This window comes from Typopeltis vanoorti, chromosome 3, assembly GCF_054136105.1.
Source record: "Typopeltis vanoorti isolate ZY-2024b chromosome 3, IOZ_Tvanoo_1.0, whole genome shotgun sequence".
NCBI lineage: Eukaryota > Metazoa > Arthropoda > Arachnida > Uropygi > Thelyphonidae > Typopeltis > Typopeltis vanoorti.
Window position 1 is genome coordinate 73664538 of NC_143551.1, and position 25071 is coordinate 73689608.

At 35.4% G+C, this 25071-nt stretch overlaps 1 protein-coding gene across 2 annotated transcripts in view; it reads right to left on the reverse strand.

The window, feature by feature from the left end:
• The window catches only part of LOC150108267 (uncharacterized), a 709268-nt gene that overhangs the window by 587481 nt on the left and 96716 nt on the right, over window positions 1-25071 (reverse strand). For both annotated transcript variants that reach the window (XR_016548127.1, XM_090390670.1), the window contains exons 14-15: window positions 23220-23372; window positions 7089-7251 (exon numbers count right to left, since the gene is read on the reverse strand). Coding sequence is in view for 1 of the 2 variants with exons in the window: in XM_090390670.1 (XP_090246796.1) it covers window positions 7089-7251; window positions 23220-23372 (316 nt within the window). In the remaining variant the exon portion in view is untranslated. The remainder of the gene's footprint in view (window positions 1-7088; window positions 7252-23219; window positions 23373-25071) is intronic.

A 25071-nucleotide genomic window follows, 5' to 3' on the forward strand; every position in this document is an offset into this window, starting at 1 on the left:
GAAAATACCAGACAATCCATGGTGGTGGTGGGCAGTAGATAGCATAGGCTGCATGCGGCGCGCAGTGCGATTATGTGCAGCCTGCCAGTGGGTTTTGATTTTCACAAGCGAAAAAATAAAATAATAATTCAATTTGAATTGAATTTGTATTAGATATTTTAATTCTATCACTAATCGATAATCTCGATGTTGGTAATATTAGATGTGTCAAAGAAGCATTCTTATACTGTTTTGTTCCAACACATATGCTCCTGGTGCTCTCAGGGAACGCGAGTGTGTGATCAGTGCACAATTAGTGTTGTTTGTTCAGCTTTCAAGGTTATGTCACTGCTGCTTGCCAAATTACTAGATACGCATTGTGATTCGGCCCTCTGATAATTTTTTTTTTCTAATGCGGTCCTTGGATTACCTAAGATTGGATAGCCCTGGTATAGATGATAGTAGTTGTGGTTTGTTGTAGTTGGTGGATTGAATGGTGGAGACAGAGTTGCAGAGTAGGTGCCCTCCCTCAATGAGTCCCTTGGACTCCCTGGAGGTGTCACATAATAATAATAATAATAATAATAATAATAATAATAATAATAATAATAATAATAATAATCTGAATTCCATAATCCTTATATTATCTTTATAACTCTAGTGGACCTCTAACTTTATAACTTTAGTGGAAGGGGGGTAATTATTATTATGGGGGATTTCAACTATGGTAACACTGACTGGAAGGAGGAGAGGACACATGTGAGGAAGGAACTGGATTTTATTCAATTATTAAGGGATAACTATCTCAGACAGCACGTAATAGAAAATACTAGGGGTTTGAGAGTGCTTGGCCTGGTAATAGTATCTGAGAATTTGACTGTAATGAATATGACCATGATACCACCTATTGATGAGAGTGATCATAAGGTCTTCACCTGGGAGTTGGCTAAAGGTGTGGAATTTTCGATTACGACAGGGTATATGTGGAATTGCCGTGCTGGCAAGTATGACAAGCTTAGGACATTGCTTGGTTCAGTGCCATGGCATGTAAAACTGCAAGGGTTGGATGTCGATAGAGCATGGGAAGTGGTCAAGGAGCATTTACAGGAGGTTATGGCTGATTGTGTACCTAGGGTCCGAATAGTAAATCAAGTAGGGGTTAAATGGATGAATAACACCATTAAGCTTGAGCTGCAAAAAAAGAAACAACTGTGGAGGGAATTTAAAGAGAAGGATGACCTGCAGGCACATGAATGGTATAAAGCGCAGGCCAGAAGGGTAACGAGTGTGGTAAGAAAAGCAAAAGTGGATTATGAAAGGAAGCTAGCTATGCAAGCTAAAGAGAATCCCAAACAGTTCTTTAAATATGCTGCAAGCAAAAAAAAAAAACTGTACACGGCAGAATGATTTTAAGGAATGCCGATGGTAAGGAGGTCACTGAATCAGTCGATATAGTGGAATTACTGAGTGAGCGCTTTGCAAGAGTATATCATCCAGGTGGTGAGATTGAAAGAGTGAAGGAACCATTAGTTTATATGGGAATTGTGATGAATGAAGTGGAGGTGAATAGTCTATTACAGAACCTTGATGTGAATACATCTGTGGGATTGGATGGTATACCGGCACAGGTCTTACGTGAAGCGGCTAAAGAATTAGCAATGCCCTTGACCATGTTGTTTAATCTGAGTCTCGGATCTGGTTTAGTCCCGAAGGTGTGGAAAGAGGGGAAAATAGTTCTACTGCATAAAGGAGGATCCAAGACTACTGTTGCAAATTACAGACCGATCAGCATATCAGGAGTCGTTGTCAAGGTCTTGGAGAAATTAGTCAAGGGAAAAATACAGGAATAGATTGATGAAAATGAGATACTGTACAGGGGACAGCATGGCTTTATGAAGGGTAGATCATGCCTCAGTAACTTGCTCAAGTTTTATATCACAGTGACGGCTGAACTGGATAAGGGTAATTGGTTTACTGTGATACTGCTGGACCTGGATAAGGCCTTTGACAGCATACCACATGGAATTCTAATCCGTAAAATGCAACATATGGGAATGGATATAGGATTGGTGAGATGGATAGGTGGGTGGTTGATGGAGAGATATCAGAGAGTAGTTTATTCAGGAGTAGAATCCAAAAGACGGCCTGTGACTAGTGGTGTGTGCTGCAGGGTTCTGTTCTTGGACCACTGCTGTTTAATTTGTTCATTAATGATATAAGGAACAATCTAAGAAGAATGGTTCATTTGTTCACTGATGATGCAAAGTTGGATAGGGCAATAGTGAATGCAGAAGATGTCAAAATCTTGCAGGATGATTTGGATAGATTGGAGTTCTGGGCTAAGTAGAATGGATGTCAATTTAATGTGACAAAATGTAAGGTTATGCATTTTGGGGTGAAAAGATTTGCAGCAGTATACCACATGGGTGGAACTGTACTCTAGGAGATTGATGAGGCCAGGGTTTGGGAGTGTTGGTGGATAGGGAGATGAAGCAGTTAGTATCCTATGTCTGTAAATATCTGTGTTCATGGGGTTGGTTTATTTACTTTGAGGGGGGAGGAAACCCAAGTTTCCAGAAAAAACTCTCCACTGTATGAGACCAGCTAAGACCATTCATTGAAAAGCCCTGAAAAAATTTCTTCACATCAAACCCAGGTCTTTTCAACCAAAGGGCTTCATTGAAACCAACTGAGCTATGTACTCTGATTTATTTATTATTCATTAAGAAAATTTCTTAATTTTTACAATAATTTAATTACAATAATTCAATAATGTTACTAAAGGCATCTCTTAATCAATTAGTATCATACAAAATTAAAAGGAGAACTATGATTTTTTTCCCCAAAAATCTATTTGATAAAGCTGTTATAGTGTTACACTATAACAGATTAAAAAATTCAAACAATTTTTTTCTTTTCTTTTCTGGATCACCTGGCATGACATATTGACTTTCATATTAAAATGACTGAATGGAATAGGTTGCCTAAGTTTGTTGTCAGTGAATCAGTGTAAAGAGAAGTATGATAAGTATTGTGTGACTAATGGTGGTTTGGACATCGTGCAGCAAGTATTGATGCATTGCAGAGAGAGAGCTATGACACTATATTGTGAACTGGTTAGTGTGGGTTTTCTGAGAGTATTGGACCCATGGAGATACTCGCTTAATAATAATAAGCATGTTTCACTAGCGAATACTGATCAGCTCTGGTTTGTAAACCATGTGTTAATTTTAAACCTTCATTGTTTTAAATGGGGTGCTTAAGGGACAAAGCTGTATACTGAGAGGAGATCACCACATAGCCTTTAAAGGAATGCGGACAACCAACCAGGGCTTCTGACTTAATGTTCAATCCTTACCTTCTTGTGGTGTACCCTGTGAGATATCTAACTGGATACTGAAAGAACTAGAATGGTTTGAGATTTAGCCAACCAAATTGTATTCTTATTGGCTTAAACCACAATACAAAATGATGGTACAACATGACAGAATTTCATGCCGGATGGGGTGTTGCATGGTTAAACAAGGCCCCAATTGTTTTTGCCAGGAAACCAGGGCGAACAGCAAAAAGTCAGCTACTGGAACAAATCTCGAAACACTCCAACTCAACATCACAAGAGTTCAAGATTGGTACTATCAACATAAGAAGCCTCAATGGCAAAGAAATTGAGCTAGCAGACGAATTGGATAAGTACCAGACCTTGTCTGAAACAAGAAAGACAAAAACTGGTGAGATCTTTCTGAGCAATAAATACAAAATGTTATATTCAGGAAATGACAATCGAGGAAAAGAAGGAGTAGCTATAGTATTCAACACTAAATACCAGGCCAATCTTCTTGAATGACAGGCAATATCAAGTAGAGTGATGTGGGCAAATATTAGAATGGGGAACTGCACAATGAGACTTATTTGTGCCTATGGTCTCACAGAAGGTTCTACTAAGGTAGAAGTGGAGGAATTTTTTGAGGCTTTAGAGAAAGCAACTGACACAATGAAAAAGAAAAGTGATCCCCTTGTTGGGGATCTAAATAACAGAGTAGGAAATGATTGTCAAACATACAAAAATATTTGGGGAAAATTTGGAGAAAAGGGCAAAGCTAATAATAATGGCAAATATCTGTTGGATTTCTGCTCAAGACATGGATTGGTTATTATTGACACAATGTTCCAACATAAAATTGTACACAAATTCACATGGAGAGAAGAGGCAAGGAATAAGAAAAGTCCCATTGACTATGTTAATGTTGATAATGATGTTTTCTCACTGGTACAGGACACCAGAGTGTACAGAGGATTTGAAATTGGAAGTGATCACAATTTAGTCTTGAAATGAAAAGATATTGAAAAGAAGAACATGTAAGAAAGTTTTATTATTATTATTTGACACCTCCAGGGAGTCCTAAGACTCATCGAGGGACGGCACCTACTCTACAACTCTACAACTGAATGTGAGGATTACAGAGGTATTTCCCTACTGAGTGTTTACTTGAGAAATGGTTGAGAAGGATTGTGGAAGAGAAGCTTGGTTAAGAACAAGCTGGATTCAGGCCAAATAGCAGCTGTCGGGATCAGATTTTCACTTTACGACAAATAGTTGAGAAATCATAGGAATATAAATATAAATTTATATTCCCATGATTCCCATGGAATATAAATTTAAGTTTTGTAGATGCCAGCTTGGTTGGCTGAGTGGTTAGCGTATCCACTCTCCAGCCAAGAGGCTACGGGTTCGAATCCCACCGTGGGCATGGATATTTGTGATTGTCTGCGAAAATATTAGTGGTGGTAGTCGGTGGTAGATGCCATTGGTGTTAGATGATGAAGGTTGGTGGAGGATGAGACAAAGAGTTGTAGAGTAGATACCTTCCCTCGATGAGCCTTTGGATTCCCTGGAGGTGTAATGTAATAATAATAATAATAAAAGATAAAAATGCCTATGACAGGGTGCCAAGAGAAAAGCTATTCAAAACACTACAGGCATTGTAGTAGGATGCTATGTTTCAAATCTATCTGTTTGGCAAATTGGTCAACATACAGGTCAGCAATCAGTGATACCATACTGAGATGGATGCACAGGGATGCTGGATGTGGGTGGGGGGGGGGATTCTGTATTTTCTTTTACAGGTACAACCATGGATTGTAAAGGTGACATTACCGAGTGGCAGAAGGGTGGCATTGTTTCTTGGCTGAGAACATGGACATTACTTTCAAGAGGTGGCAAAGTTTGTTGGTGTCTGAATCCACAGTCAGTAGTGTCCATTTACAGTGGAAGAAGTAAGGAAGCTATCACCGCAACTATGATAGAAGCTCCATGATGACATATCGTGATCACAGGCGTTTGAGATGACTAGCAATAGATGAACATTTCCAGACGTGAGGAACTGCTTCAACAGTGCAATCCAGTAAACCAGTTTCAGAACGAACACTATGGAGAGAACTGCACGGTTTAGGCATTTTAAGTCGCGTTATTCGAATACTTCCTAATTTAATAACTGTCCAGAAGAAAAATCACCTTGCTTGGGCAAAACAGCATCGTCACTAGACTATTGACCAGTGGAAACAAATAATATTGTCCGACGAATCCAGATTCTGCTTGTATTCCAAGCCGATACCGCTCCAGGGTCATGCGGAAGAATGGACAAGCAATTAACCTCAAATGTGTCCAAAGAGCTATGAGAAAAGGAGGTGGCAGTGTTGTGTATTGGAGCTATATTTCAAGTGCTGGAGTTGGCCCATTTATTGAGATATCCAATCATATGAAATCCATGGATTATCTGACACTCTTAAATAATGAAGTCTCGCTGTTTGTACAGCTTTTGTAACAAGGACACAGTGGATCCTGACTTTGAAGATAACTCTCATGTCCATTGAGCTAGAATTGTGCTGGATTGGTTTGCAGAACATGAGAAACACATTCCACATCTCAATTGGCCAACTGATTCACCTGATCTGAATATTACTAAAAAAAATCTGGGACATGTTAAAAAGGGCCATAAAGAAGAAACATCAACACCCTGCAAATCTGGCAGAATTATGGGATATTTTAAGCATGGAGAGAAATATACTTGATACACATGTAATAATGAGTGATATTGACAGCATGTCAAAAAAAAAAAAAAAAATCCAAACTGTAATTAAAGCAGGTGGTCCTATAACTCCATATTAAGGAATAAAGTTTGCATTCAATGATTTTTTGTCTGGTGTGTTTATGATCTCTTGATCCAAGGACTTGCAGACATGATATTGGTTGAAATTACAACTGAAATCACTAAGAAGGCCAGTGTATAAGGCATGTCATGTATCACCGGCAGATTTGTCTGGCTGACTGACCCTGCAACTGAAAGCCCTTAAAGTTCTTGAGTTCTAGATCAAGTTCGAGCCTAGGTCTTTCCTCAAAGAGCATCCTTGCTCCTGCTGAGATACAAAGGCTCCCCTTTAGATCTATGTTTATGTAATTATAAAGGGTCAAATTCGGAAGTTATTTATTTTACAAAAATAAATCACATCCATCCAATTCTCGTTCGTCCTTAGACGGGTTGAATCCTGTCATTAGGGGATTTTAGGCAAATTAATGTAACCGGCTTGCCATTCATCTGCTTCTTCCCTTCAAGAATAAGTATTTTATGTGTTCAAGGGACTGGTTTGTCTCTTGTAAATGTTAAAAAACTCACATTTCCAGCAAAAAAATAAATAAATAACCTCGCAACTTCCGTATGAGACCGAATAACTCACCTTTAATTGAAAAGCCCTGAAAAACAAAGAATGTTGGTCATATGACAGTCAGAAAATCATGTATTTGCATATGCTGCTTTCTTAATGGTAAAAGTAATCATTTTAGCAGGTATTGGTTGTTTTGTATTTTACTACGACCACCTTACTTAATGCAACATATTAGAAAGAATAAATATGCATGTTAATATGTTGTATTTCAGATGTCTGAATACGTATTGATCCATAAGTTCGTAAATCACAAAGGACAAGTTCAAATAAGGACAGAAAATGCAAGCGTGATATATTTAAACGTGAAAAATAAATTATTAGTTTCGATTATTTGAATATTTTAATACAAATAGTTATTTCACACTCATAACTAAACATACGGTGGTTACCTTTTTTTCTGCAACCTATTATTTCCATTCTTAGGCAAGGGGATTCCTGAAATTCCAAGATTTTCAGTCGAACATAACGTGCCGAGATTCCATTCAGCAGACTGTATCGGATTTGCATATCATTAGTAAAGTGCTCTGAATCGCACTGCTCACACACGTATACCTGAAAATGAAAAATAATCAGAATGACATATCTTTTTCCAAAAGAAAGAAAATGTAAATCACGAGTAGGGATGATATAAATTTTTTTAATTGAAGTCAAATGTTAGCACTGATTTACATTTTGTTTGTTTTCTACCAATAATTGTTTATTGTGGGCTATTTTCTATTGGGGCGAATTTTTTTTTGTATTACTATACAACAATATCTTGCCTTATTGATACTAGTTGCATTGCAAAAGAACCTCAGACCTAGTGGGAAGTATGATCCTTCTTCTCTCTCTCTCTCTTCCATCATCTATGTGGATGATGATGAGGCCAAATGAACTCTTTGCACTTCTATAATAAATAATAAATTTAGTTTAATCCTTTATCCAAGTGTGAGCAAACCAAGTTTGCGCCTGAAAGTATCTTCAGGACTGGGCTAAGGTGGTACAACACCAGGGCGACTGCTTGCAAAGGTGGAGCAAGCTACCAACACTCCTATCTCAGTATCTCCCATAATGCAAAACACATCTCCTTGCGGATACGTCTAATGTTATGCATTAAGGGAAGGGCCACTACCCAGACTAGTTTCGACCTTTATCGAGGTCTCTTCAGTGGGAGCCAGGCACAAGTGGAGATACTAGGCAGAAGCATTAGCAGGTCATCTCTACCTATAGGAGTTGCCAAATGGTGTGCCACCCTTTTTTAATCAATTACTCTGGATTTAGAGAAAGATGTTGAAAGTTTATTTTTCACTTGGTTAGAGTATAATAAATTTAGTTTAATCCTTTATCCAAGTGTAAGCAAACCCAGTTTTGCACCTGAAAGTATCTTCAGGACTGGGCTATAATGGGCTATGAAAAATAAACTTTCAACATCTTTCTCTAAATCCAGAGTAATTGATTAAAAAAGGGTGGCACACCATTTGGCAACTCCTATAGGTAGAGATGACCTGCTAATGCTTCTGCCTGGTATCTCCACTTGGGCCTGGCTCCCGCTGAAGAGACCTCGATAAAGGTCAAAACTAGTCTGGGTAGTGGCCCTTCCCTTAATGCATAACATTAGACATATCGCAAGGAGATGTGTTCTGCATTATGGGAGATACTGAGATAGGAGGTTTGGTAGCTTGCTCCACCTTTGCAAGGAGTCGCCCTGGTGTTGTACCACCTTAGCCTAGTCCTGAAGATACTTTCACGCGCAAACTTTGTTTGCTCACACTTGGATAAAGGATTAAATTAAATTTATTATACTCTAACCAATTGAAAAATAAGCTTTCAACATCTTTGCACTTCTGTATGTCCCTGGAGAGTTTGAACAGTTCTGTCCAGTTTGGTGTCACTTGTTGTGATTTGGTTTTCAGGTCCTCTTTTATTTTGTCTATTTATCTAATTCTGAGCTGCCCTTTGGATCTTTTACTTTCCATCATTGTATACAGCGCTTTAGTTGGTAACCTTTCTGTTCCTATGGCCAAACCATTGGTCTTCTTTCTTGGATTTTGTGTATTGTTATTTCTTGTTTTAGTCGTTTCCTTAAAAAAGGAAACGACTAAAACATGTCTTCATTTCTTAGTCTATCCAGCATAGAAACTCCAAGTAATATTCTTAGCCAACCCATTTCAGTGGTTAATAATTTTTTCTCTTCAGCTTTTTTTTTTGAGATTCCAGCATTCACTTTCCATAGAGAAGTATTGAGGGGACCAGTCTCATAGATTCTTATTTTGTTACTTGTTTCATTTCTCTTGACTTCCATATTTTATTTAGTCGTCCAAAAGTTTGGGATGCTTGGCTAATTTATCTGTTTATATCTTTTGTAATTTCACAATTGTACTCAATTACCCCTCCGAGGCAGGTGAACTTTTCTACCTACTCTAGATTCTATCAGTTTCAATTTTCAGTTTGGTGTTTCTTTTTTACTATTTGCATAATTTTTGTTTATATTATTTTATATATATATATAGGTTTAATCCAAATTTCATACATTCCTTATTTTATCAGAAATTTGTTGTAGATCTTCTGTGCTTGCAAGTAATACAATGTCTTCTGCAATACGATCTTTATGTCACCGGAAGTTATTTAATCATGGTGGCCGGCTCGCCACCTAGAGGAAGATTAGTAGTTATACACTCCTTGCAAAAGAAAAGAAACTTAAGCAGATAATTTTTTTTTTTTTAAAGCAGGAACTTTTCCAAGTAACTTGGTTGTAATATTTTTAAATGGTTTGTTACGTTGTGTGTTCGGTTATATATTAGGAACGGGAGTTTATTTCTATTGTCATATAGTTAAACTACGGAATACAATGTTTGTGTAATGAAAGACCTAAAGGAAAATAAAATCTATAAATTGAATAATAGAATTTTAAAAGAATTCCCTGTATTTAAAATTATGCTAATTGCTGTGCATTGGAAAGTATATTGTATCTACAAAGAGTTTTTCATGTTTATTTTAAGTGATAAGTCACACATGAGTTTTCAAAGCGTTTTTTTTTTTTTTTAGTAGTCACTCAAAATGTAAAACTAAATGTTTCGAATAAGCAATCTCTAAGTTTACCTCTAAAAAAAAGTGCTACAAATGCACTTTACGGACTATTATTTTTTAAAGGTTACATTATTGGTTTGTCATATTATTATTATTATTATTATTATTATTATTATTATTATTATTATTATTATTATTATTATTATAAGCAACAGTACAAACTCTCAAACCAACAGCAGCACAAAAATGATCTCCTCATAAATGGTCTCCCAGAAATAGCTACGGAACATCTAAGAGACACCGTAATACAACTAAGCCAAAAAAATTGGCTCTCCCATTGAATCAAGAGACATCCAGTCAGTGCATCAGTTACCACAAAAAAGAAAAAGAGAAAATAATACCCGTCCTTCTCCCGTCGTAGTGCGACTCACCAACAGCCCAACAAAAACTACACTTATAAAAGCTAGTAGGATTAAAAAACCAGTAGTCAAGGATCTGAAAGGAGACCAAGACAATACCCCAATATACTTGTCCGAATACCTAACCCCATATTATCAGAAAATATTCTACCAAGCAAGGAAAGTAAAAACAGAAAACAATTATTTATATGGATAAGAGACAGCAAAACATTCCTTAGAAAGAAACAAGACGCAAAACCAATCGAAATAAAATCCGTAGATGACCTCAACAGGCTGCCACATTGAAAGGAATATTAACAACTCGTAAAGAAGGAACAGCACACCAACTATCATGAATGCAGACCATCAAGCAGACGTAATCACCACAGAACATGGTAAATGCCACATTCTGAAATCATTAACAGAATGGAAACAACTGACAATCCCAAAAAAATGACTACCTATTCTCCACATTAACATCAGAAGTATTCAAAAATACTGGCTGACCCTGCAAGCTTATCTGAAGGAAGATATAGACGAAATAGACATTTTAATACTGACTGAAGTATCTACGACAAATGAAGAGGCATCCATCTACCAAATGCCACACTTCCAACAACACAAACACTGCAGACAAACAAAACGAGGCGGTGATATAATAATATTTACCAAACATAAACTAGAAGTAACAGAAATAAACTATAAATTAGAATACACAGAAAACATATGCATCGAAATTAAAAACATCAAACAAGAAAACTCCCTGATATTAAACGCAATATACAGACCACCCAACTTAAGCACCACAAAATTCCTAGAAGAACTAAACAGATGGCTTTCAGCCACGGAAGTAGGCACCTCAGAAAACTTGATAATAATAGGACACATTAATATAAACATTAGGAACATAAATAACAACACAGAACAATACCTATACCTATTATCGGCATATAACATAACCCCATCCATACAGTCGTATACAGTGTATACGACTGTATGGATGGGAACGAGAAGAGATAGTCGGAAACACAACAACCTCATCCTGCATTGATCATATAAATATAAGGGCCCCTCCAAGCAGTCACACAGCAGCCGTCATAACATGCAAACTGGCAGACCATTATTTCACAGCATTACAGTTACACACTGAACCAGAACCCATAAAAATCACTGAGACTACAAAACAGTATTATAGCATTCTAAACGAAACAATAGTAAACGATGAAATCAGAAAAAGAGACTGGATGCAGATAGCATCTTTAGACTCTGCTACAGTTGTATATAATAATAATCTTAAACTTGCATTTAACAAAATATATAACAAAGCATTAACAAAAATAAAAACACGCCCCCAAACGAAGCAAAATCCATGGATAATAGACAAAATACTAACAGACAGACATACAAAGAAAAGATGCCCTATGGAAACAACTTAAGAAGTCGCCGAACAATATCGCTTTAAAAGCTGAATACAAAAGAAAACGGAATCTCCTAATAACACAGATTAGAACAGCAAAAAGAAACTATTACAGCAACAAATTAACAACGCTCAGAATGACATAAAGGAAATTTGGCAAGTGATTAATGAAATGCTGGACAATATACACAGAACCACTGCCTCAGAAACAAATAAACACAGCTTTGCTTGCGATCCCAAATCCCTCAAACAGTTGTCAAACAACTTTAATCAGCACTTCGTGAACTCTGTCCAAAAGATACAAGAAACAACCCTTCCTCACACAAATGAACATTCTCCACTAGGTCCACGAGCAACCCAGTCGATGTGGTTCCCAACGGTAACAAAAGAAGAACTATCACTGGCAATTCAACAAATTAAAACTAACAAAGGACTGGGGATAGACGGAATCAGACCAAAAGACATCAAGAAACACTCCACCAACCTACTTCCAGTTATACAAAAGCTGTTAAATAAAATCTTCGAAACGGGACAGATACCTGAAACACTGAAGACTGCATTAATCACACCCATACACAAACAGAGAAAAAGAAACATTACAAGTAATTACAGGCCCATCGCCAAGCTGTCTGTAATCAACCAAATCATGGAATGCACCGTGCATCAGAAACTCTCCACATATGTTGAAAAATTTCAAATCATACCCAAAACAGAATATGGCTTTCAAAAAAATAAAGGAACAGCAACACTTCTGGAAGATTTCACAGATCTAATAAACGCTGCATTGGATAAAAACAGAATAACATTAATGGTATTCATTGACGTAACAAAAGCATTTGACACACTAACACACAAAACCTTGTTAACGAAACTAACCCATATTGGAATTGGAGGTCGTCTACTCCAGTGGTTTAAAGCATACATACACAAAAAACAGAAAGCACACCATGCGTATAGGATCAGCATACAGCAAAGAAGTACATGTAACCTGTGGAGTATTTAACATATACATACACGACACAAGCCAACTCCTCCTAAAAAGTAAAATCTTCCAGTATGCAGACGACACGGCCATAGTATCCATTCACAACAATGCAAATATCACTTACACAAATATGCAATACGACATCAACCAAATCACTAACTGGTTAACCGAAAACGGTATATATATAAACCCAGGAAAAACAAAGCTAATGGTATTCAAAAACCCCCAAACCCTGTCCATAGAAACTAAATATCTCACAATCCAACATTCATCCTCCTATACACAAAGCACAGAACCTAAAATCACAACCATCACACAGGTGAAAACAACACGCTATCTCGGACTTCACTTCGATGCCGATCAAAGTTGGAATAGCCATACAAACTACCTACATACCAAGCTTAGGATAATAGCAAGCAAACTATACAGATTAAAAGACATTGCCCCAACCCACATAAAAATACTAATCCATAAAGCATTATGTGAAAACATTTTAAGATAAGCAATCACATTATATGCATTCTGCGATGACTACAGACTTAACAGGCTACAATGGTTGCAAGATAAAATGGTAAAACTGATATTCTGGGAACAACCCACTCTTATGCAGGAAGCACAGACAAAACACAAAATATTTAAGGTGAAACACTTATGCCACTACACAGTCATGTTAAAACATTACTATAGCCCAACCTATAGAGTAACCAGAACAACATATCAAATAACAAGACCACAGTCAACAAACTACATAACATATAAGTACAACAATCACTACGGAAAAGCCACCCGAAACTTCTATGTACCTGACATGATAAATAAACTGCCGTTCGACAACAGAAACCTAAGAACATACAGAGAGCTGAACCAGGCGCTATATAAATATTATAGCGAGAATGAAAATTAGAGCAATTCCTGTTTATCTTCCCCCCCCCACACACACACATACACACACAAACTTATGACAAACCCCCCTCTCAAAAACCATCACTACAAGAACACAAGAAACAAACACACCATGTCTAAATCAAACCCTATTTGCACAAAAAAAAAGTTAAACTGTAATAGCAGTCGAAGTCTTCCAAGCACGTATCAACAAACAGAAAAATCAACTCCTGGCTTGTGACCAGTATAGGAACATAACCATGAAACCACCACCATCTATCATCTATTATCTTCCTCAGATAAGCTCTGCTAAGCTTCGAGGAAGAAAATTATTAACTTGCAAGTATCTGTTATTCACAATTGTAATGTGTTATAAATATTATATATATATATTTATTACAGCATCTATGTATGCAATTTATCTGAGACAAAAAATAAATAAATTATTATATTATTATTATTATTATTATTATTATGTATATTCTATATTCAAAAATTCTGTATAATCTTTATTGTAAATATTAGAAGAGCATTGTGTTGTAAATACATAATATAGAAGCAAAAAAGTATTTTTAAAAATTTTAAGTGAAATTCAATGTAGAAAATGTAGCACTTTGTGTTGAATTCTGTAAAATTGTAAGTTTCAATGTCACTCAAGATGTTTATTGTATGTGTGAATATTTTAGCAGATCAATAAAAATATTATCATATCAAAAAAAAAATATTATCATCATCCAGGCCTCCATGGAGTCAAAAGACTCATCGTGGGAGGTCGTTTTTAGGAAACACAAAATTTATCATACCACTCCTTGAACCCATTGACCGTTCCCGCTCCAACCACTCTCTCAAGCAATGCATTCCAAGGTTCAATCACCCTTCACGCAAAGAAACCACTCCTCACCCTCTTGCACACAGCCTCCTTTAGTAACTTCCAGGGATGGCCCCTTGTCATCGCTCCTTCCAGCCGTTCCACCAAGTGAAAGAACACTCCAATGTCTACCCTGTAACTGCCTCTCAACAGTTTAAAAGTCTCGATCATATTACCTCTCCTTCATCTCTCCACCAAATGCAGTCCACATTCCCTCATTCGATCCTCGTAACTCATATTGTACAGTCCTGAAACCATCTTTGTTATCTGCTTCTGTACTCTTTCCACAATCACTTTATCCCCTTCAAATCCTGGGGACCAAATCTTAGAACAATAGTCTAAGTGTGCTCTGATCAGAGTCTTATACAACAGAATGATGACTCTTTTATCAGTGCAGGTCAGCGGTCTTCTCAGTATTGCAGCAAACCTCTGAGTTACCCTCACCACCTTTGCAATATGCTCCCCTGAATTTCAGTTTTCTCTCAATCATCACCCCCAGATCGCTTGTCTCCCCTACCTCCTCCAGTACAGCTCCTCCTCCAATATGGTATGCATCCTCCCATCGATGGATCCCAAACCTCAAGACTTTACATTTTGCTGCATTGAATCGAAACCCCCATTCATTTCCCCATCCGTCTAGTTTATTCAAATCCTCTTGCTGGGCTGCCCCATCTGCACTATTACTGATAACCCTTCCCAGCTTCACATCATCCGCAAAGAACTGAGTGTCCCCTTGCAATCCATTGACAATATACCTAAAAGTAACTATATATACATATATATATAAACGAATGACTTTTTTGCCCACTTGTTAAGTTCGCAGCTCTTGACCTAACATTACCAAATTTTGCACACCTCCAATTTGACCTTGGAAATGTTACAATGGCGCAGTTGCTCAAGTGAGTTAGAAGAAGTAAGGTTATATCACAGAACAATGGGACCTACCATCCACTGAATTTTGCATCACACACCAATATAAGAGAGCATCTTGCAATATATGGGAAACAACAGGCTATATTTATAAAAACATTTTAATTTCCTCCTGAAATATCTTATCCTATGTTTAAGTCCAATCCTGCCTCCATGTCCTGGAGGGTGGAAGTAGCAAAAAGTAGAGGACTGCTTTGTAAGGTGAAGTATGGTGGAGGACTGCGTGTGCCTCGGGCCGATACGGTAACTGTGAAGGATTACAGAGAACCTTGAAAAATGGCTGACTAAAAGAGCTCTGGTGAAGATGTTAAGACTGCAATGACATCTGCTGTTTCGTCATTGGCGGAAGAATTCATATATCATCGGCAATGTGAAACAACTGGCAGGCAGAAGAATCTGAATATAGATCAACGGCTGACAGTTTGAGCCAAGTTAGCTGGCTATTGCAGACGTGGAAGAGATCGGGGCCTCACCACATTACTATCCTATACTCAACCATGGAGAAACTGAAATATCTTACAAGCTATGCATTGGAAGTTGGAACCTCTGCAACGTCCCAAACTGTGAATAGTTACAGAGAAGAAGGAAGAAGACACTGAAACTATGAGTAAAACGAGTGTTGCAAATGTACTTCATGATGATGTCAACTTAAATCCAAAAGGAAGGTCCGCATCTGATATTCCTCGTTTGAAAACAAGAAACAGATTCTTGAAAATCGGAACTTGGAATGTAAGAACATTATATAAACTAGGAAATTTTGATAACCTTCTACAGGAAATGAGAAGACTTACAGTTGATGCGATGGGAATTAGTGAAACAAGATGACCTAACATAGGAAAACTAAAAAAGATTCTTTAGAGAAACTTGTGACATTAAGATTATAATATATAAATACGTTTACACAAGAATGTTATATTTTAATCTGTCAAATATTTCAGTCTGAAAATAACAGACTATCTTCAGTGGCTATATAAGATTATTTTTTTTAACAAGGTGGAATACCAACAATTGATCATTCAAAAGTAGAACGAGCCGGTGATGTTATATCGCTAAGTATTAAAGAGAGGAAAACATTTTTTAATCAGAGTAATGATTAAATTAAAGATTTTATTTCACAAATTCATATAATAATCTTAATTTATAAATAGCGTTAGACTAATCTAAGAATTAAAATCTTTATTTAAAAAAAAAAAAAAATATATATATATATATATATATATATATATATATATATATATATATATATATATATATATATATATATATGTTGACATCATCATGATTAAACTTTCCCATATTTTTGATAAAGATATTCAGTCATTTCGACTCAAGTTAGGGCGTTGAAGTAAGGCCTCGGCACTTTCTTTAAATAAACGTTCAAATTTATAGCGACATCTGTGTAGGAGGCGAGTCTTGGACCAGAGGATGTTGTGGCTTGTCTCTATTCCGTGCTGAGCCAATCCAGACACCGGATTTGTTGTGCTGAATGTATGATTGATGTTCCTGAATTCGTTTTTTTATAGAGCGTCTTGTTTGTCCAAAGTAGGACCGATTACAGTTACAAGAAACTTGATAAACACCAGCCAGAGACATAGTTGAGCGTTTATCTTTAGAAGAGGGGGAAATAGATGGATAGTTTGTTAATATGTATATAAGTGGGTGTTAAATCATATTTCTTCAGAATTCTTGAAATTGGTTCTGAAACCCCGGAAATATAAGGAATTGGAACTCGACGTATTGAATCTGTGTTGTTTTGGATTGGCTTGTAAGAATCGAACAGATGTTGTGTACTCTTTTCGGAGAAGTCATTGAATTTCATGTGATGTTTGATAGTTGAAAGTTCTTTCTGTAATTCATGAGGAGTTGAACAATTAGTTCTGGCTCATTGGATTAAACATTTTATGATTCCTGATTTTTGATAAGGATGATGAGCAGACTGTTTCAGAATATAACGTCCAGTGAAAGTGGGTTTTCTGTAAACTGTTGTTGTTAGAATACCTGAGGGTGAATGGATGAGGAGAACATCTAAAAAGGATAGCTTGTTGTCTTTTTCAATCCCCATGGTGAACTTAATGCGAAGATGTAAGAAATTGATTCTGGCTAAAAAGGAAGGTAAAGAATTTCTGTTATGAGGCCATACTGAAAAGATGTCGTCTATATATCTCATCCAAAAGGAAGGTTGACGGAATATAGATGAAAACAGGACTTCTTCTAGATGTTCCAAATAAAAGTTGGCTAGAGCAGGTGAAAGTGGATTTCCCCTAGCTGTTCCTTCTACTGGGTTGTAGAATTTGTTTTGACATGAGAAATATCCAGAGTATATCAGAAATCAAATAATTTTATAATGTCTTGTGGGGAAATGTCAGCAAGTAATTGTAAAGTCTCTTTGAGACGTATACATTAGTATATAGAGATTCTACATCGAAGCTCACCATAAGATCAGTATGGTGAGCTTTGATGTGTAATGGGGCTGTGGCCCATAAATGAAAGAATGATACTTATTAAATTATCCCCAAAGCCGTTTAACATCATAATTATTCAGATTTATGCCCCTACGACGACTCACAATGATGAAGAAATAGAAGGTTTTACAAAACTCTATAAAATATGTAAAATCAAATGAGTTATCATAGTGATGGGTGACCTGAATGTAAAGTTTGGGGAAGGGGAAGAAAATCCAGTTGTTGGAAAATTTGGATTGGATGAAAGAAATGTAAGAGGTGGGAGATTGATACAATTCTGCATTTAAAACAACCTACACATGGACCTATATGCTGAACCTACGTCTGAAACTATGGTCTGAACCTATATACTGATATAGGTTCAGACCATAACCCCGTTGTGTCTACTTTAAAAATTAAACTAAAAAGCATTTCTAAAAACAATCATACTGAAAGACAGCTCTGAATATACCTGACAACATAATGGTGTTTAACTCAGAAATTAGTAAAATATTAGATCATGTAGGATATAAAAATGAAGATGATATACTTTGCAACACAGGGGAAATTAAAAACAGATAGTCAAATTTTAGCAGTGCAATATATGAGACAGCTAATGAGATTATTCCAAAAATTAAATACAATAAGGAAAAACCCTGGATGACAGAATCAATATTAGAACTTGTGAATGAAAGACGAAAAAAGAAAATTACACATAGTATAAAATACTCCGTGAAATTATAAAAAATGAATGCAGGAAGGCTAAAGACAATTGACTAAATGAAAAATGTAAAGAAATAGAGGAATTGGACAAAAAACACAATAGTAAAGAAATGCATAAATCAATCAAAGCTCTGACACATAAAAATAAAAATTTCAACCATAATCTTTGTATAAAAGATCAGAATGGAAAAATGCTACTAGAGACATAAGATATCATAAAAGGTTTGAAAGAATATGGAAAATAACTGTTTGACTCTGATCGCACAACGCACGAGATATTCAAAATATGAATGGAGAACCAATTACATATGAAGAAATAGAATACGCTCTAAGTCAAATAAAAACAGGTAAAACACCAGGCACTGATCAGATAACTATCGAAATGATAAAGAAATTAAATGAAAACACAATTAATGACCAAAAGATTATTTTTAATTACATCTAGATACAGGATACATCCCTGATGATCTACGGAAATCCATCTTTGTCATTATTCCCAAAATTCCAAGAACTGTTTTAACACATTCAAGAAGGGTGTCGTTTATCGTTCCGACAGAACTTCTCATTACCAACTCAACTCACACAAGGTTTCAACAGCCCTTGGTTGAATTTTATGGCTGCTTATTTGCATTTGAACTGGAAGGCGAACTGATACACTCAATTATATGGCATGTTTCAATTCTTGGTAGAATTTTATTTCAAGTTAGCCTTTGTGATTTGTCATAATGACATCGAGAATTTCAAATGCAATAAAACAAACACTTATTTCATGTAATTGAAAAATTGGACAATAGTTTTTAGTTAGATACTATATTTCAGTGCAACATATGGTTTTTCTTGAGTCTATATATCATAGTTTCTGTGGGAAGGAAGGAACATGTTCATTAGTTAGCACCATTTTATTCCAGATGTCTCTAACTGCACTGTTTGTTGAGAAATACAGTATATTACACAGACTAAAAAAGACTCTACCTTATTCAGGGATACAATAAAACTACTTGTTTTTCTTTCATCTGCAGTATTTTTCTCACTTTTTTTTTCGAACCAACATCATTAAAATCAATTGAATAATACAATAATCAGTTTTATACACTGAATAATATTATAAATTTATATATAAATAAATATTATAAATAAAATTAAATATTATTTATAAAATTATAAATAATTATTTATAAAATATTATATATATATATATATATATATATTATAAATTTATAAATAAATAAATTAATTAATTTTCTCTTAATTTTTCCCCTATTAAAAACTGCCTGTCACATCAGCGACTTGATTTGTAAACTTTCGGCACGTGCACATAAAAAGGTTCGCCACCACTGGAAGTTTAACAAGCCATGCTACAAAATTACTACTGAGAATAATCCTAGAAAGAATAAAAGCCACTTTGTCAATAGAAATAGAAAACGCTTAATCAGGTTTTCAAAAAGACAGAAGTACAAGAGAAGGAATTTTCAATTTGAAAACATTATGTGAAAGAAGCCTCGATAACCAGAAAAGCATATATCTTTGTTTTGTTGATTACACCAAAGCATTTGATTCAATAGATCACAAGAAATTAATACATATCTCCTACAGAATAATGGATTAAAAGGATATGTATTTTTAATTATGCATAATAATTACAAATATACACTGGAATCAAATGGCCTCAATAAGATATAACAATGCATATTCTGACAACTTTGAAGTCAAAAAAGGAGTAAAACAAGGATGTGTCTTATCACCCTTACTGTATAACAAATATAGTGAGCAAGTTTTTAAAGATATTGCAGAATTGAAGGGTGTAAAAGTCGGGGGTAGGAACTTCAAAAACTTCTGGAATGCAGATGATACAGTCCTTATAGCTGAATCTGAAGATGATCTCCAAGCCTTCTCTACAGCAGTGAAACTTGGACTGAATAAAGAAGCAGAGAAAAAATTAGAAGCTTTCAAAATGTGGAGCATCAGAAGAGTGTTGCAAATATCATGGACAGAGAAAATGAAAAATGAAGATGTTTTAAAGAAAGCAAAAAATAAAAAAACATCAATGAAATAATTAAAGAACGAAAACTTAAATATTTTGGACATCTAACTAGACAAGAGGGCATTCGGAAATTAATATTAGAAGGGAAACTGGATAATAAAAGAGGAAGAGGTAAACCCAGGAAAATGCAGTTTGAAGACATTAAGGATTGGACTGGCTTCATTTACTATAAATGTTCCAGTAAAAGAAAGAAAAAAGTTCGGTGACATGGTGGCCAACCTCCTGCAAACACGTGACCTATAAACGATATTATATTGGTTTAGAAGTCAACGTGCATAGCAGTCTTCAGTTGTTATGATCAGAGTAGCCAATTACACTCAGAACTGTGTCATGTGACATCTTTCACCTGCAGGACACTTATAACCCGTTCGCAGAACACAAGTATTCCGGGGAACACCAATTAAGAACCATTTATCTATGGGGTAGTTTATCCACATTTTAGGACTATTTTGACTTACGGGGTGGGGCATCTTTGGATGGAAAAACCCGAGATAGAATTCCATTCAGTACCAAGAACGTTTTTTTTTTAATAAGTGCCTGGTAACTGAAGGCAATTTTTCACTGAAAGTGAGTTAGCCAGTTTCAATGTTTAATCAATCGAATATACAAATCAATCGGAGATCGCACGGGACGCCGCCTTTGTTGCTGCAATTGCAGCTCCAAGGCAACTTAACGTAAGTTACCTGGTCTCATATGAAGTCGAAAGATATATCCAAGAAATTCTGGGGTAGAAAAAAAAAAACAAAACTGACTTCCTTATGAGACCCGGCTTGAATTTTTGCAAGGATGAGAGCAACAAGCAAAATGGCTAACAGCCATACTGGCCTCACAACCTTTGTGACTTCTGTCATAATTCCAACTAAGGAGAACAAAAGCTTATATTTGCTATAGAAGTATGATTTTCGTTTCTTTTGTTTTAATTTTTGTCCTCAACAACGGCAGGTTACTCAGGTGATTTAGACGACAATAAGATATCGTGTCTGGTACTATAATCAATATGTATTTCATCATATATTTTATCTTCATTTATTTGCAAATATCGATTTTGATAAATAAAATAAAACACTTTTCTTCTTTGATTAAGGATAAGTAATCATGGATGAATTTATTTATATTTATTTGGCTTAGTTGCTTTGAATTCAAATGTATTATTTATTATATATTCAAATGTACTAGTATTTCATCAGAGAAATTGCAACAATCATGTTCCACTAAGAAAATAAAATCAACTTAGTTTTTCAGTTTCTCATTAAGTTTGAGAAAACAAATGAAGACTGACCGCTCATAAGCCGATAAGTGGGTATTAGGTACATTTGTGAATGTACCTTGTTTGAAAGAGCATACATGTAGGGCTAGATTGTTTTCAAATACTAAGTCTATGTAAGACTATTGTAGTATGTATTTTTAAGTGCATGCGTTTTTTCTGTCCGTTTTGCTTGTTTAGTGATGTAAAAAACTCTGGCACTTATGAAAGTAGCTAACTCATCTTCAGATGAAAAGCTTTTATAACTCATCAGGAACTTTTCATAACTTTGTATCCTAGGTTACTTGAATGGATCTCCAATGAATCGCACACTGCAGTAGATTTGCTACGCTAAGAAATGATATTCACTACCAGAACTTTCTTCAGAATGGAATAACAATATTTCAATATTTGCATTGTAGCGAAAACATGATCAACACGATAAACCCATGTTTTAGTGAATACCCGAATTCAGTGATAAATACGGGAAAACTCTTCCAGATTATAAACTACCAACAGGAATACCAACAGACTCAGAAATGCATTTGACAGTCAATAAATCATTGCTTACAGAGAATCAATGACTTTCAAATGGAGAAATTTGGCTCAGTAATTCAGATTTTATCGTCAGTTTATTATTATTATTATTATTATTATTATTATTATTATTATTATTATTATTATTATTATTATTATTATTATTATTATTATATGAAAAAAACAGCACGCGAAGATCTCCAGCTAACTTAGCCATAATTCAAATGTCACTGGTGATGGAATTTGAATCCGAGTTCTTTAAAGGGAGAAGGAGATTATTATTATTATTTTTTTTTTCAAGTTAAAATCTGTTTAGCCTAATGGTTAACGTTCATGCTCTCTAGCACAATCTAGATGTTTGAATTCCGTCGTAGGTATCGATGTTTGCGATTGTCTTTAAGTGGGAGATGAATTTCATCACCCAGTATGAGACTAATCCCCTGTTTAATGGAGGCCAGAAATGTCTTGAAAAAAGCTCCATGTTTGGTCCCTAGAGCAGAATTTCAGGAAAATGTAAACTATAGATAAAAAATACAAAAATAGTAAAAAAAATCCTTAGCATGTCCATAGTACTGATGCATTATGGGTTAACAACATTTCAGATTGGAATCAAAAAATAGTTACAGATTTCTGTAATAACACTGTTACAGAAATTTACATTGTTAATTCTTATCCGAGAGAGAAAGAGAGATTTAAAATCTGAGCTTTCTTTTTATTTATTTATTATTGTTTTGACCCACTAACACCAAGATTCCTTGCTGCCTGCTCTACACCTCTCATTTTCTCAATAAAACATTCTCCTGAATGATATTTTGCATCTCATGGAAAAAAGCTAAAATATTTCCATGAGATGAAAATTCTGTGTTTACATCAATGCATCCATAGACTTTTAAATAGAAAATAGAAATATGAAGAAAAATTTAATTCAAATAATTAATAATCTGAAATGAGTTTCAATAGAACAAACAGAGATTATGATCAATAAAATTCATTGTTAAAACTAAAAATCACATTAATAATAATAATATTTATTTATAGAAGCAATAAACCTTCTGCTGGCCAACTGGTTGTTCTTCATACGTCCAAGAACTGCTGTCATTGCTGAAATTCAAGTGAAATTTTTGGACGTAGACAAGTTTTTCGACACCATTTAAGCCTTGTAATACAATACCTGTGATTGTCGTAATATTCAATAAATCTACCTGTGGTATGCAAAAGACAAAAATAAATCAATTGCTTGTATGAGATATTTATAGAAAACTTAGTATTTAAAATTTTAAATATAATTTTTATCTATTTGTATTATATGATTTAAACTATTCTTAAGTATTCAATTAATATGGTGTAGTTAATTATATATTTATATATTAATTATTTATATAGAGCATATAAAGATGTTAATATTTTTATAAACTAGATTAGCCACATGAATAGGATGTGGATTCGAATCCCACTCTGGGCATAAATGTTAGTGAATGTCTTTAGGCAGCAGAGAGGCTGAACCCTCTATCTTAAATATCTTGGATTTTGCAAAGTCTTTCGATAGATTGCCACATGACAAACTAATAGCTAAATTATAACAGATGGTATTGGACAGTAGATTAGTGCATTGGAATGGAGATTGACAGTCTGATAGTATCAGCAAGTTGTGTATGAAAGAGGGATGTCTCAAAAGATGAAAGTCACTAGTACTGTGCGCCAGGGGTCTGTTTTGGGGAAATTGATTGCTTAATTTGTATGTAAATGACATTGGAAAAGGCTTAAGTGGTGTTATATAGTTGCTTGCAGATGACACAAGTTCAGGAGAGTTATGAGAAGTAGAGCATATGTTGTAGCTTTGCAAGAGGACCTAAATAGACTGTTTGATTTGAGGGAGATTTTGGAGACATTGAGATTAAAGAGTGAAAGTGCTAGGATGTGAGTATACTGCCCAGATATGATAGTAAAAAATTGACAAGGGCATTGATGAAACAATAGCCACAAAGTAAGGAAGAGAGGGTTTGATCATTTGAGCGAGTGAGTGAGGAATTCAGTTTAACCACGTCGCCGTCAATATGGATAAAATACATCACTCCTCTACACTTCGTATCCATCATATATTCCAATGTAATATCAATGGTATCACAATTAGAATATGCACTTCACGTCCATGGTAACCTGGAAGTATATATACGTCTTGGCCGGTTGGGTAGTTAATGTAGCAAAGTGTAAAATATTGAAATTTGGGAATCAAAGATGGAATTCAGAATATAGGAATGGTAGGGATATTTTAGAATATGTGGAAGAGATGAAAGATCTGGAGATGATGGTGGATTTGGACTTGAAATTTCGTGGATATTTTGCTAAAATTGTGAGGACAACACAGCAGATTATAGGAATGATGCTGAGAACACTGACATGTAGAAGTAAGGATGTTTTGAATTTCATTGTACAAGATTTTGATCAGGCAGCATATTGGATTACTGTGCACAGATTTAGTTGCCTGGTTTTTCAAAAGAATGATCAGAGTTGGAGAGGATCCAGAAACGATTGGCTAACTTGATTTCTGGAATGTGGAATATGAGGACAGATTGAGAGAATGAATATTACAAAACCTAGTGGATAGAAAGAAGTGAGGAGACGTGATCGAGATGTATAAGTTGGTAAGGAGTAATTACTAGATTAACATGGGTGAGATTTTTCATAGAATGTCTGGAGACAGGGGTAAATTAGAGGTCATTCCTAAAAGGTCTATAAGTGGGTATGAGCATGGGGGTGAGGAGTAGAATTTTCGTATGGAGAATGGTGGGTGATTGGAATGCATTGTCTGAGAGAGGGTGAGGTGTCTGCAGAGAGTCTGAATGTGGTTAAGGCAAAGTATGATGAGATGGTCAGCTGTGCATGCAAGAGTGTGCATGCAAG